The 15,203-nt window shown below is 44.2% G+C and overlaps 1 protein-coding gene across 7 annotated transcripts in view; it reads right to left on the bottom strand.

The window, feature by feature from the left end:
- The window catches only part of LOC121277929 (tyrosine-protein kinase Fyn), a 298,435-nt gene that overhangs the window by 32,312 nt on the left and 250,920 nt on the right, over positions 1-15,203 (bottom strand). For 5 of the 7 annotated variants that reach the window (XM_041187793.1, XM_041187792.1, XM_041187796.1 and 2 more), the window contains exons 8-9: positions 7,339-7,503; positions 4,244-4,423 (exon numbers count right to left, since the gene is read on the bottom strand). In XM_041187793.1, coding sequence (XP_041043727.1) covers positions 4,244-4,423; positions 7,339-7,503 — 345 coding nt within the window. Of the gene's footprint in view, positions 1-4,243; positions 4,424-6,719; positions 6,876-7,338; positions 7,504-15,203 lie in introns of all 7 variants that reach the window. The other 2 variants (XM_041187799.1, XM_041187797.1) reach the window with 2 other exon arrangements.

The raw sequence follows: 15,203 nt of genomic DNA, 5'->3' as shown, positions 1-15,203 counted from the left end.
TTGTCCTCACTTATCAACCCACCAGCCTCTGTATTCAAAGGATCATCCTCTGCCATTTCCACCAACTCCAGCATGATGCCATCACCAAACACATCTTCCTTTCACCCCCCCCGGCGGCATTCCACAGGGATTGTTCCCTCCGGGACACGCTGGTCCACTCCTCCATCACCCCCTACACCTCAATCCCCTCCCATGGCACCTTCCCATGCAACTGAAGGTACAACACCTGCCCCTTTACTTCCCCCCTCCTCACCATCCAAGGCCCCAAACACTCCTTTCAAGTGAAGCAGCACTTCACTTGACTTCCCTCAATTTAGTCTACTGCATTCGGTGCTCCCAACGCGGTTTCCTCTACACCTTCGGTCTGTCCGCAGCATGACCCAGACCTCCCGGTCGCTTGCCATTTCAACACACCACCCTTCTCTCATGCCCACATGTCCGTCCTTGGTCTGCTGCAATGTTCCAGTGAAGCTCAACGCAAACTGGAGGAACAGCACCTCATCTTCCGACTAGGCGCTTTACAGCCTTCCGGACTTAACATTGAGTTCAACAACTTCAGATCATGAAATCTCTCCTCCATCTCTACCCACTTTCCGATCTCCCCCTTTTCTAATAATTTATAAATTTTTTAAAAATATATAAATTTTTCTTTTCCCACCTATTTCCATTATTTTTTAAATGTATTTCTATCCATTGTTCTATCTCTACCTTTTAGTCTATTTCAATCCCTTCCCCCCACCCCACCCCCACTGGGCTGTCACTTGCTCGTCCTGCTTTCTACCCTTAATGTCACCAGTAGCACATCCCTCAGCTAATATCACCACCATCAACACCTCTTTGTCCTTTGGCAATCTCTTCTTTGCCTCCACCTATCACTGACCCTCTACCTGTCCCACCCCCCTCAACCAGCTTATATTCCACCTCATTTCTATATTCCTTAGCTTTGATGAAGAGTCACACGGACTCGAAATGTTAACTGTGTTCCTCTCCACAGATGCTGTCAGACCTGCTGAGTCTTTCCAGCTATTTTTGTATTTGTTTCAGGTTAAATGAATGCTTTACACAAGCTCAGCGTCACCCATTGGGCCTTTGCTCTATCGCTGACTATGTGCTCCAGAACCTTGTTTACTTCAGCACATGCCAGATTGATCTTTTCAATGAACTCTAGAAGTACTCCCAAGATCTTTTTCCTGTGTATCCGGTAGTACCAGGAGCTACATTCATCTTATCTTCATTAGTTAGATGAAACCCGGGGAGGAGGTTCGTGTGGAGCAGGCAGGTTGGCTGCATGAGCTGGTTCTGTGCTGTAATTTTGACGTAAATATGCGTAATTCACTGCTTACCCTTCTTCTCCAGTGGATCATTTGTTAGTTTAACCAGATCACACTGTGTTTGCTCCATTTGCTCCAGAGAGGAGACCAAAGGGAGGCACGTCTTTTTACTTGCTTTTGCCCAAACCTTGACCTTATCTCCCAGAACAAGATGAGAACTACAACAAGCTACGAGTTAGTGTCAGGTTGGAATGCAGAAATTACACAACTCAGCTATCAACAGATGCAAAATCCTTGAAATCCAATCCCTCCCTATCATTTAATATCTCAAGGCAGCCTCGCTGAGTTATTTCCGAGTGGGAATGCCAAACTATGGGCCACATTGTATTGCAGATTCACAACAGATTCAAAAACAGCATTAAGACTCTGTAATTTTATTTATTCAATTTATTTTTTATTCATTTACAGGATGTGCGCATCGCTGGCTAGGCCTTGAGGAGGTGGTGGTGAGCTGCCTTCTTGAACCGCTGCAGTCCATGTAGTGTAGGTACACCCACAGTGCTGTTAGGAAGGGAGTTCCAGGATTTTGACCCAGCGGCAGTGAAGGAACAGCGATATATTTCCAAGTCAGGATGGTGAGTGACTTGGGGGGAGTTTCAGGTGGTGGTATTCCCGTGTGTCTGTTGTCCTTGTCCTTCTAGATGGTAGTGGTCGTGGGTTTGGAAGGTGCTGTCTTAGGAGCTTTGGTGAGTTTCTGCTGTGCATCTTGTAGATGGTGCACACTGCTGCCACTGTTAGTCAGTGGTGGAGGCAATGAACATTTGTGGAAGGCGTGCCACTCAAGCGGGCTGCTTTGTTCTGGAAGGTGTCAAGCTTCTTGAGTGTTGTTGGAGCTGCACTCATCCAGGCAAGCGCGGAGTATTCCATCACACTACTGCTTTGTACTTTGTAGACGGTGGACAGGCTTTGGGGAATTAGGAGGTGAGTTGCTCGCCACAGGATTCCTAGCCTTTGACCTGTTCTTGAAACCAGTGTTTATATGGCTAGTCCAGTTCAGTTTCTGGTCCATGGTAGCCCACAGGACGTTGATAGTGGGGAATTCAGCAATGGTAATGCCATTGAATGTCAAGGGATGATTGTTAGATTCTCTCTTGTTGGAGATGGTCATTGCCAGGTACTTGTGTGGCACGAATGTTACTTGCCACTTGTCAGCCCAACCCTGGGTATTGTCCAGGTCTTGCTGCATTTGGACATGGACTGCTTCAGTATCTGAAGAGTTGCGAATGGTGCTGAACATTGTGCAATCATCAGCGAGAATCCCCACTTCTGACCTTATGATGGAAGGAAGGTCATTGATGAAGCAACTGAAGATGGTTGGGCTGAGGACACTACCCTGGGGAACTCCTGCAGTGATATCCTGGAGCTGAGATAATTGGCCTCCAACAACACCACCATCTTCCTTTGTTCTAGGTATGACTTCAACCAGCAGAAAGTTTTCCCAATTCCTATTGACTCCAGTTGTGCCAGGGCTCCTTGATGCCACACTCAGTCAAATACTGCCTTGATGTCAAGGGAAGTCACTCTCACCTCATCCAGGAATCTTAAAGGAAAAAATCAATTTCTTCTTCTACCCTCTCCAATAACAGGTTCTCTTTTTAAATAGAAGATAATTTTGTCCACTTTGGAGAGGAGTACCACACCTTTGTTCCGATGTAAGGTAGTCTACTGATAACCCATCCAATGGGTATCTAGGTAACATTGAGACCCCATGTGGCAGGTCAGTCAGAGATTGTCTCTCATTGTGGGATTAAGGGACAGCATCCTTAGTCCACTGAATACTAAATTTTTTCACTCCAAGTCAAAAATCTCAGTTGTCCTGAATAAGCTGATTTTGGTGATCCAGTTGATTAGCACTGAGTGTCAGGAAGGAAGTCAATTCCCACTCAAACAGCAATTCCCATATATAAAAAGGATACCATATATGCTTTTTGGATTTCCTTTCCCCTCTTATTTGAAATATTTCCACTTTAGTATGTTATCTCACATATGCAGCCACCAGAATATCATCACAGGCCGTTATAGAGAGGTCAGAATAACAAACAGAACCTTTGCTGCAAATTCCTTTAGCTATGTGACTATCCTGTCTCTCTGTGGAACCTTTCTTGTGCCTTCAAAAAGTAGTTCAGTATCCTGGCAAACTTAGTAAACTAACAAACTTATTACACAGAAAGAATAAGCAAAGATCTAACAGCAATTTCATACATATTTATCTTGGATATTAACCCAACCAATTCCTCAAAATAGAATAAGTTTGAAATACTCAGCTTTGTTCCTTCTTTAAGCAAGTTTGCCCGCGGACAGAGTCATTTATTTATGGCACAGAAAGAGGGTCATTCGGCCCATTTAGTCCATGCTAGAACAGGATTTCACATTTGTCTCATTCTGTGACTGTGGCTGGCTTTTAAACTCCCTGGTATATTGTGACTAGGTTAGAAGGGACCACCTTTAGATCAAACCTTGGCAACATATATCATTCTCCTCTCCAACTGTGAGATCCAGCTTTGTGGTTTCAAAACATTTCGCCTCTCGGCTGATGCAATTTTCCTCAAATAATTGCTTTGCAAAAAAACCTGCAATGGTCAAAGGGTGCCTCACATTAGAAATATAACCTGTCCCAGATGAGTAGCATTGTTGCTCATTAACAGCCGTGGTGCACATTTCCTTTCTAATTCCAATTAACTGAGTCCGATTGTGTGACAGAAAACGGAGGAACCAAGCGGTCACTTCACTGGAATGCAAACTCTTTGCGTTTAAGAAGTCCCTCATGCTATTGAGTGGGAGTGAAAGCTCTCTGTCCGACTGTCCGAGGCTACCCTCTTGTTTCTCCTAACAATTATGCAGCAGTGAATAAAAATAACTATATACACTAAAAACGTTAACTTCAGTATAAAATGACAAGGTGATTATTCTACCTTTACTCATGTACTCGGTGACGATGTAGATAGGCTCTTCAGAGACCACAGCGTAAAGCTGAACCAATTTGTCATGTCTCAATTTCTTCATGATCTGAGCTTCTTCAAGGAAGGACTCTGGAGACATGGTGCCTGGTTTCAGAGTCTTCACGGCCACTTTAGTGGTTCCATTCCAAGTACCTTCATCCAAAGCATAAAAAGGTTCAATATACATAAATTTAAAACGATTAAAAGAAATGAAATGACAGAAAGGTAACAAAAGCAAGAACTGCTAAGATCATAACCGCCCTGGTTAGTTTCGAGATCTGTGAGATAGGGGAGCAGCCAGCTATGTTGCTAACACATTGGTTTTAAGAGGAATTTTTCAGCCAGACTTTACATGCCTGTAGCTTTAACTTATCCAACTGATGCAAACACATGCAATATCTGAGCCAGACTTACAGTAGTTTATGAAAGTCATTTTAGGTTTGGCAGTAAAACTGATTTAGATGCCATGTTAAGCCAATGTGACATGCTGTTAAATGACATGCTGATCACATGATGCAACTTTGATGATACCAACCCATAAGCACCCAATTTTGAAACTTTAAATAAAGTATGAAGTTCCAAGTTAGCTTGAAGTGTTTGGATATAGCTGGGCCATTAAGTACATAACTGGGGCTGAAAGATTAGGCTCCATTCCATTTTGTGTAGGGGAAGTGAAGTGTTAACTTGCCTGTTCCAATGCATATAACATGTACAAGTGATTGAATGGCCTCTTGGTTCTACAATGCTGTGTAATATGCACAGAAAGAGGAAAACATTTTCATAAATGAGGAAAATTTGACCTCATCAGGTATACACAGCACAGATTCACCAGAACGATATTGGGGCTTAAATGGTTAAATTGTGAGGCCGCGCTGTATAAACTTGGCTTGAATTCCCCGAGTTTAGCATAGCGAGCAATGATCTAACTGAGGTATTATTATCTATTACATGCTACTATTCAGATACCCTTTGTTCTGTGGTTCAGCAAAGAGAATGAGACTGCTGCTTACACCATCAAATGTCTGGAGGCAACATTCAGACTCTAGAGCCCGTGGTGTAGCACGGGCCAGTTTGATATCGGGATTGGTTTCCCCCGGCTACATTGGCAGCTCTCGTAGGGGGTAGCTTCAGGCTGGGCCCTTCAGATGAAAAATGACTGACAGGAGAAGTGGCCCATCCAGCCAGTCCCATACAATTAGCGACACGTTGTGCATTTGAATATATACACGCCCTGACCACCTGAAACTGAGATGAGAAACAAGGTGACTCTCAGTTTATGAAAACAGAAAATGCTGGAAAAACTCAGCAGTCCTGGCAGCGTCCATGGAGAGAGAAACAGAGTTAATGTTTCAAGTACGTAGGACTCTTCTTAAGAGCTTGAACAGTCATAGGGTCTCAAAAACGCTAACTCTGTTTCTCTCTCCACAGATGCTGCCAGGCCTGCTGAGTTTATCCAACATTTTCTATTTTTTATCTCAGATTTCCAGCATCTGCAGTATTTTGCTTTTACTTTCGATTCTCAGATTAATTTGGGGGGGGGGGGGGGGTGGAAATGTCTGGGAAATTCCTCTCCATGTTGCCTCGGACATGTGTGTATTTGCACAGGCTAACCATCTTCATAACTGCAAAACACAAGGCTTTCCTGAGCGGCCGGGTTGGGATGGAAGTACGCCGTGCGGAGCTGGTGGCTGCAGGTGGTCTCAGGATGCTACATAGTTCACCAACGCATCAAAACAAATGCGTGCCTAGATTGGCAGCAGCGAAAAATCCCAGCACCAGTTTGAAACCTTAAATTTCCTCCAATGCTCAGCCCAGCAAAGGTCAAAGGAACAGGAGCAAGAGCAGATCATTCAGCCCTTCAAGCCGGCTTTGCCATTCCAGGAGATGATGATGACGACAGGTGCCTCAACTCCCTTTCCTCTGTATCCCTTTAATACCTTTACAGAATGACAATCTGTCAATCTCAGTGTTGACATTTTCAACTGATGCCCGGCCTCAGCAGCGTTTCGGGCGAGAGAGTTTGAGATTTCCAATGGTGTAGGGTGGGTGGGGTGTGTGTGTGTGTGTGTGTTTTGGCGGGGGGGGGCGGGGGGGTGGGAGGAGGTGTGGGTGTGGGGAAGCGTTTCCTGACATCACCCTCGAAAGGCCCAGCTCAAAATTAAGTTATGCTTCTGGATTCCTATTCAAGGAAGTTGGCATCTATTTGAGAATGGGTTTTATTTGATTTAGAACAGTGTTCCCTATAACTACTGCCCTTTGACATATGACGCACATGTTCCACATTAAAAGATCAATTAAACAATAAAGCGCTGCCGACGACACGTTACCAATAACTGCCCAGTATTCCGGACACCTCTTGGTTATTGGGGGCCGCTTTCTGTTTTTCAACGTTCGAATGAATTTCGAAACACACCTTAAGATTATAGAAGAAAGCTTCTGAGCACCTTACCATACCACACGTCGGCGAAACATCCCTGACCAAGCTTTTTCTCCAAGATTAGGGAATCCCGTAAAATTTCCCAAGAATCTTTAGCTAATCCCACAGTTTGCGGTATCATGTTTGTACAACACGTTGTTAAGTTATAGCACAAACCATCAGCTGACTCTACGGAGAATAGATGCAATGGGAACAGGGTTTACAATTCAATGAAGCGCATGCAGTCATGAGGATGGAAGGTGAAGTGTCAAAAGTGCAGCTCATTGTCCGATTCCAGTAGTTCTAGACTGTCAAAATGTTTCTTTCCGTTCTTTTTCTTTGGAAAGGAAGTGACCAAAGACACACTTTTCACTCTTCTAGAATCATTTTCAATCGAGACCGTGTTTTCCTGGATTTAGTGGAATTGGTAACCATGACTGGATCCTTGCAAATAGCCAATGGACTGCACGAAACTCCAGGTACTTTTGAGTGAATTTATTAACCACACTTACGATTGGAGTCGACCTAATGCGCACAGTGAACTCCTTCTGCCTTCCATCACTCCTTGTTTACACCAGACCTCCCCCCCCGCCCCCCCCCCCCCCCCCCCCAGGTGCCTGGGAGGAGGTACAAAATCGTTCTAGTTTCATACCCATCCAGACTTCCCCAAACTGCCCATTTCCAAGCCTCTTGATTAACTGCAGAGATTCACGGGGAATTTCCCACACGTCTTTGGTTTTCACAGAGAGGTCAGCAAGCCTTGGCATACCCTTGTGGCAAGGGACCACCAAGCGACAGCAGAGACCAGCAGCTCGTTCTGCAGGGGGTGGAAGGGGTTTGGCAGTGGCACAAAAGCCGCACAGAAAGAGAGAGAGAGAGAGAAAGAAGCAAATAAATCGTACGGGCTTTCCGTCAGATTGACAAGAACAAAAACAGAACAAGATAATCTCACTGGCGAGCACCTGCAGCATTGTTTTCACTGTGACTGATAGGTCTGCGGGGGTTTAACGAAGCCTTTAATTTTTTTCTTGGGGTGCGTAGGTAATTTATTCAAGTCAAAGGCCCTTTTAATTATTCCTTGCACGGCTGTGTACACAGAGTAACTTAAAGAGGGCAACTCAGGTTGCTGATCCCACCTTTCCAGGCAAGATTGTTGATTATGATGTATGGATTACCACATCAGTTTGTGAACAGCGAAAAAAAAATTAAAACTCAGGTGGGTCCCGACAACTTAATTTAAGCGAAGTTGCATCAGGCTCAGGTGACAGGGCTCCCTTCATAGGGCCAAGTAAACAACTGCGACCAATGAGAGCTTTAAACACATTTTTCCAATAGGCCGTCAAGTGCTATAAACCACAGGGACCCCTTTCAAATTAGGGTAGGCCAGGTTAGAAAGACCGGGGAAGAGATGGGGGACAACCTCCCAACACTGAAGTTGTTTCAAAAAACCTACAGTGACTCAGTTGTTTCAAGTGAAAAGACATTCAGCCTTTGAAACGATTAAGATTTGAAGGGGTCTCGACAGGGTAGATGCTGAAAGATGTTCCCCCTTGTGGGGGAACCTAGAACTAGGGCGCACAGATTCAAACAAGGGATCGCCCATTTAAGACAGAGATAAGGAGGAATTTCCTCTTTGGTAGGGTCATTAGTCTTTGGAATTCTCTCCAACAGCAAGCAGTGGAGGCGGCGCCGGTCACTGAATATATTCAAGGCGGAGTTAGACAGTTTTGACTGACAAGGGGGTCAAGGGCTATGAGGGAGGGGGGCTGGCAGGAAAGTGGAGTTAAGGCCACATCACATCAGCCATCATCTTATTGACTGGTGGAGCAGTCCTGAGGGGCCAAATGGCTGACACCTGCTCCTATTTCTTGTGTTAACTTTAAAAACCACTCTCAGGATCTTAACTACAAATTGCAATATTTACCCACCCACCTTTTTTTCATGGATTTTATTGTTAAGGGAGAAAAGAGCACTTGTCTGGATTTCAGTCATTACCGCATTATATTGATTAACCCCACAGATCTATTCAATATATTGTTGTACTGTATTAAGACACCTTCAACCTCTCAGTCAAAACAAGCTGTGGTGTAATAAGCACAAACAGATCAGTAGCTCATTGAACTGAAAGATCACTCTCTGAAGGCTGGCATTGCATCAATATTATAAAAATAATTTGGGTGTAGATTTACAACATTTAGTTTAAACTCAATGGTAGGGAATCGTGCCATGGTTTCACTTAAGACTGGATTCCCAACCCTGATGACCACAATTTGGATTCCAGCATGAAGCAACATTCAAACTCGCCTGGCCTCACTGGGCATGTCTGGCTCGATCTCAGCCAGCCCTGTGGATGGAGCACTAGAGTATAATGGAGGGTTCGATCAGGGGCTGAGGTAAAAACAGTGAGCGAGACCAGAACTCCCTCCTCAACTGCACCGTGTGTGTACCTAAACCGCATGGGCTGCAGCGGTTCAAGGTGGCTGCTCACTGCCACTTTCTCAAGGGCAATTAGGGATGGGCAATAAATGCTGGCCCAGCCAGCGATGCCCACGTCCCATGAACGAATAAAAGCATAAAAGTTAAGCGAGAGAAAATCGTCCAGGGCTCCCACGGCTGATGTTACCCATGACTCCAGCTGGAAAATCGACTTCCGCGGATACTCTACTTGTAAAGTCAAGTCAGGTTCACTGATGATGCTAATCTTTACTGCCCATTCCTAGTTGCCCTTGAGAAGGTGTGCTGAGTCACCTTTTTGAGCCACTGCATGTGTGGTGAAGGTGCCTTCTCAATGCTGTTAGGGAGAGGGTTCCAGGTGAAGTCAGGATCAAGATTTACTCAGATCCTCTAGAGTGGAAATTTCCTCAGTGACTAGATTCAAACATGCAGAATAGCCATTCTGATGAGGCATCTGAGACTAATCTGGCACCTGTGCTGACAGCCCCAGTACTCAGCAAACTTCTTTATTATTTTTATGCAGCTTTCTGACAGAATGTTTGGAACATAACTCACCATATTCACGGTATCACTAAAGTGAGTTTGTTTCACCTTCCTGCTCAATCGGGGAAGAACCCGAGCTGGACCATTTACAGCTCCCAACCCCACACTGGCCTACAGTGTGCACTCTGGTGAAATATTCCAGGAGGCAGCTGCCTAATTGGTTGCCTCCATGTCCACCATCCAATTAAGGATGGTGGGCAAGTTCCTGAGGGTGCAGGCCCATTCAAAGGGGCCACAGCGTTGGAAGGCTGCCAGACGCTCTGGGAGAGGTAGGTGTTGAAAGGAGAGATGAGGGTGCTTCAAAATGGAGGCGGCACCCTCAGATGCATCCATTGAATTTCAGAAATGAACAGGAATGACACTGGTAGACCCATGGAGAGGGTCAGAAACCCCACCAGGGGATTCGTTTGGGCCATGAGTGCTGACTTTTCTGCCCGCGGCCCCATCATTTGGGGCATGGAGCATCTGGCCTGCCACCATCTCTGTAAGGTGTCACTGGTCCTCCGGCTCGATCTTGCTCTCCTGCCCATGTCCTTCTAGATGGTAGTGGTCGTTGGTTTGGAAGGTGCTGCCTAAGGAGCCTTGGTGAGTTTCTGCAGTGCATCCACTAGATGGTACACACTGCTGCTACTGTGCGTTGGTGGGGGAGGGATTGAATGTTTGTGGGTGTGGTGCCAATCAAGCAAGCTGCTTCGTCCTGGATTGTGTCAAGCTTCTAGAGCCTTGTTGGAGCTGTACTCATCTAGGCAAATGGAGAGTATTTTATCACACTCCTGCCTTGTAGATGATGGACAGGCTTTGTGGAGTCAGGTGGTGATTTACTGGTTGCAGGATTCCTAGCCTCTGACCTGCTCTTGTAGCCATAGTATTTATATGATTTGTATTTATAGTTTTGTCTCTGGTCAATAGTAACCACCAGGATGTTGATAGTGGGGGATTCAGTGATGGTAACGCCATTGAACAGGAAGGGACAATGGCTAGGTTCTCTCTTGTTGGAGATGGTCATTGCCTGGCACTTGTGTGGCGTGAATGTTACTTGCCACTTATTAGCTGAAGCCTGGATATTGTCCAGGTCTTGCTGCATTTGGACATGGACTGCTTCAGTATCTGGGGAGTCACGAATGGTGCTGAACATTGTGTAATCATCAGCGAACATCCCTACTTCTGACATTATGATGGAAGGAAGGTCAGTGATGAAGCAGCTGAAGATGGTTGGGCCTAGGACACAAACCTGAGGAACTCCTGCAGTGATGTCCTGGAATTGAGATGACTGAACTCCAACAACCACAACCATCTTCCTTTGTGCTCGGTATGACTTCAACCAGCGGAGATTTTTCCCCCGATTCCCATTGACTCCAGTGTTGCTAAGACTCCTTGATCCCACACTCTGTCAAATGCTGGCTTGATGTCAAGCGTAGTCACTCTCACCTCAACTCTGGAGTTCAGCTCTTTTGTCCATGTTTGGACTAAGGCTGTAATGAGGTCAGGAGCTGAGTGGCCCTGGCAGAACCCAAACTAAGCATCAATGAGCAGGTTATTACTAAGCAAGTGCCACTAGATAGCACTGTTTATGACCCCTTCCATTATTATACTGATGATGGAGAGTAGACTGATGGGGCAGTAATTGGCCAGGTTGGATTTGTCCTGCTTTGTGTGGACAGGACATACCTGGGCAATTTTCCACATAGCCGGGTAGATGCCAGTGTTGTAGCTGTACTGGAACAGCTTGGCTAGGGGGCGCGACAAGTTCTGGAGCACAAGTCTTCAGTACTATTGCCGGAATATTGTCAGGGCCCATAGCCTTTGCAGTATCCAGTGCCTTCAGCCGTTTCTTGCTATCCTGTGGAGTGAATCGAATTGGCTGAAGGCTGGCATCTGTGATGCTGGGGACCTCGGGAGGAGGCCAAGATGGATTAGCCACTCAGCACTTCAGTAGCTTGTTCAAATTAGGCTATCCATGTATGTATGTAGTAACCTTGTGGGTAGTAAAGAAAACCTCAGTGGTCAACAGGACCTGCTAAATGAGCACTGAACCCAGGATGGTCCTGGCCTGCACAACAGTTCAACAGGGGGGAGTACTTGTACAACTGAATCAGTGGCAGCAGACATGAGTGGAATTGTGACATGTCGCTGTTTAAAGGTCATAAAAGTAGTAGCAGTTGTTTGAAAAATGGCAATTACATCAGTAAGAGTAAAGAACATTGCATGTATTAACAAAGACAACAGATTAACGTGAAACATAGGAATGAGCTGCTCAAGCACATGTAGTAACAGGCCTTGTTCGCATGATTATTTGTCCCCCACTTAACAATAAATCTATTTATTGCAGAACAAGTAGCCACTTTAATGTATTTCACACACACACATCCCAAAAATTAAACCAATGGAATAAAAAAAACCTTCCATAAGCAGTTGCATCAATTTTTCACATGTAAATTTTAAATGAATCAAAAAGCAACACAGGTTACTATATTTTTCACTATTTTTGAAACTTGAGAAAGGTTTTGCATTTCTGATGGATGCTGTTGCAATTTCTTTCATACAAATAGTCATTTGGTAGTAAAACAATTGATTATTGCTGAAAAATAAAGACACGTGTTGTCAAAGCTTTTTTGTCTTGCACTCACAGGACAATTCGCAAGAATGCTAAATGAAAAGGGAACAACAATTTATGCTGCATGAGAAGAGAGTGCTGATTGGCTGGCAAGTGGACAGCACTCCCTTCTCATACAGTATAAATTGTTGTTCCCTCTACATTTGGTATTTTTGCAATTTGTCCTGATGAGTGCAAGATGAAAAGCTTCAACGTACAAACTTGATGCAGGAATAGGCCACTCAGCCCCTCGAGCCTGCTCTGCCATTCAATAAGATCATGGCTGATCTGATTTTACCCTCAACTCCATATTCCCACCAACCCCTGATAACCTTTCACCCCTGAATTTATCCACCTCCGCCTTAAAAATATTCAAAGACCCTGATTTCACTGCCTTTTGATGAAGAGAGTTCCAAAGGCACAATACTCTCAGAAAGTATTTCTCCTCATCTGTCTTTAATGGGCAACCCCTTATTTTTAAACAGTGAGCCCTAGTTCTAGATTCTCCCACAAGAGGAAACATCCTCTCCCCATCCACCCTGTCAAGGCCCCTCAGGATCGTAAAGGTTTCAATAAAGTCGCCTGTTACTCTTCTAAACTCCAGTGGATGCAAGCCTAGCATGTCCGATCTTTCCTCATAAGACAACCTGCCCATTCCAGCTATTAGTCTAGTAAATCGTCTCTAATCTGCCTCTAATGCATTTACATCCTTAGATAAATTAGATGACCAATACTGTACACAATACTCCTGATGTTGTCTCACCAGTATCCTGTTCAATTGAAGCATAACCTCCCTACTTTTATATTCAGTTCCCCTCACAACTGCATACTAGCCTTTTGTGATTCATGGATTCATGCACTAGGACACCCAGATCCCTCTGTATCCTCTCATCATTTAAATAATATGCTTCATTTTTATTCTTCCTGCCAAAATGGACAAATTCACATTTTCCCATGTCATACTCCATTTATCAGGTCTTTGCCCTCTCGCTTAATCTATGAATGCCCCTTTGTTGCCTCATTATGTGCTCTTCACAACTTACTTTCCTACCTATCTTTGTGCCATCAACAATTTTAGCAACTATATCTTTGGTTCCTTCATTCAAGTCATTTATATAAATTGTAAAAAGTTGAGGCCCCAGCACTGATCCCTGTGGCACACCCCTCGTCACATCCTGCCAACCAAAAAAAGACCCATTTATGCCAACTGTTTCCTGTGAGCCAGCCAAACTTCAATCCATGACAATATGTTACCCCTACACCATGAGATTTTATTTTCTGCAATAAACTTTGATGTGGCACTTGGATTTCCAGAAGGCATTTGATAAATAAAGTACATTCACCTGCTCCCCTTTATCCACAACACATGTGATTCCTTCAAAGACCTTAAGATGTAGGAGCAGAAGCAGGCTATTTAGCCCATCAAGACTGCTCTGCCATTCAATGAGATCAGGTTTTCTCAGGCTGGCATGGACAAGATGGGCTGAATGGCCTCCTTCTGTGCTGTAACTTTTCTATGGTTCTATGGCTGATCTGATAATCCTCAACTCCACTTTCCTGCCTTTTCCCCATAACCCTGATTCCCTTACTGATTAAAAATCTGTCTATCTCAGCCGTGAATATACTTAATGATTCAGCTCCAACAGCTCTCTACAATAAAGAATTCCACAGATTGACTACCCTCAGAAGAAATTCCTCCTCATCTCTGTTTTAAATGGGTGACCCCTTACTCTGAGATTATTCCCTCTGGTCCTAGAGTCTCCCACAAGGGGAAACAATCTCTCAGTATCTACACTGTTAAGCCCCCTAAGAATCTTACATGCTTCAATAAGGTCGCCTCTCATTCTTCTAAACTCCAATGAGTATAGGCCTAACCTACTCAACCTCTCCTCATAAGAAAATCCCTCCATACCCAGAATCAACCTAGTGAACCTTTTCTGGACTGTCTCCAATGCCAGTATATCTTTCCTTAGATAAGGGGACCAAAACTGTTCACAGTATTCTAGGTATGTTCTAACTAGTACCTTGTATAGTTTTAGCAAGACTTCCCTATTTTTATACTCCATTCCCTTTGAAATAAAGGCTAACATTCCATTTGCCTTCCCCGTTACCTGCTGCACTTGTATGTTAGCTTTTTGGGATTCATGCAGGAGGGCCCCCAAATCCAACTCCAATAAATTAGTTAAACATGATTTCCCTTTCACAAAACCATGTTGACTCTGCCTGATTGCCTTGAATTGACTTAGTGCCCTGCTATAACATCTTTAATAATAGCTCCTAACATTTTCCATATGACAGATGTTAAGCTAACTGGCCTGTATTTTCCTGCTTCCTGTCCCCACCCCCCCCCCTCCCATTTTGAATAAAGGAGTTAACATTTGCTATTTTCCAATTTAATGCAACCCTCCCTGATTCTAGGCAATTTTGGAAAATTAAAAACAATGCATCAACAATCTCACTAGCCACTTGGACTTCATACTAGGGTCTTAAAATACCAGAAGCCAGGGATTTGTCAACCTAGAGCTCCAACAATTTGCTAAGTACCACTACCCTGGTGATTGTAATTTTCCTGAGTTCCTCTCTCCCTTCCAATTCCTGATTTACAGCTATTTCTGGGATGTTGCCTGTATCCTCTATAGTAAAGGCTGATGCAAAATACTGTTCAATCTTTGTGCCATCTCCTTATTTTCCATTATTAATTCCCAGATTAATTCTATAGGACCAAAGCTCACTTTGTTAACTCTCTTCTTTAAATATCTATTAAAAAAACTCTTACTATCTGTATTTCTATTTCTAGCTAAATTTCTCTTGTACTCTTAACTTTTCCCTCCTTATTAATCTTTTTAGTCTTTCTTTGCTGTTCTTGATATTCTGTCCAATCTTCTGACCTGCCACCTGTCCTTGCACAATTTTATGCTTCTTCTTTA

This window comes from Carcharodon carcharias, chromosome 5, assembly GCF_017639515.1.
Source record: "Carcharodon carcharias isolate sCarCar2 chromosome 5, sCarCar2.pri, whole genome shotgun sequence".
NCBI lineage: Eukaryota > Metazoa > Chordata > Chondrichthyes > Lamniformes > Lamnidae > Carcharodon > Carcharodon carcharias.
Note: the sequence above shows the minus strand (reverse complement) of the source record. Positions and strands in the feature narration are given on the sequence as shown.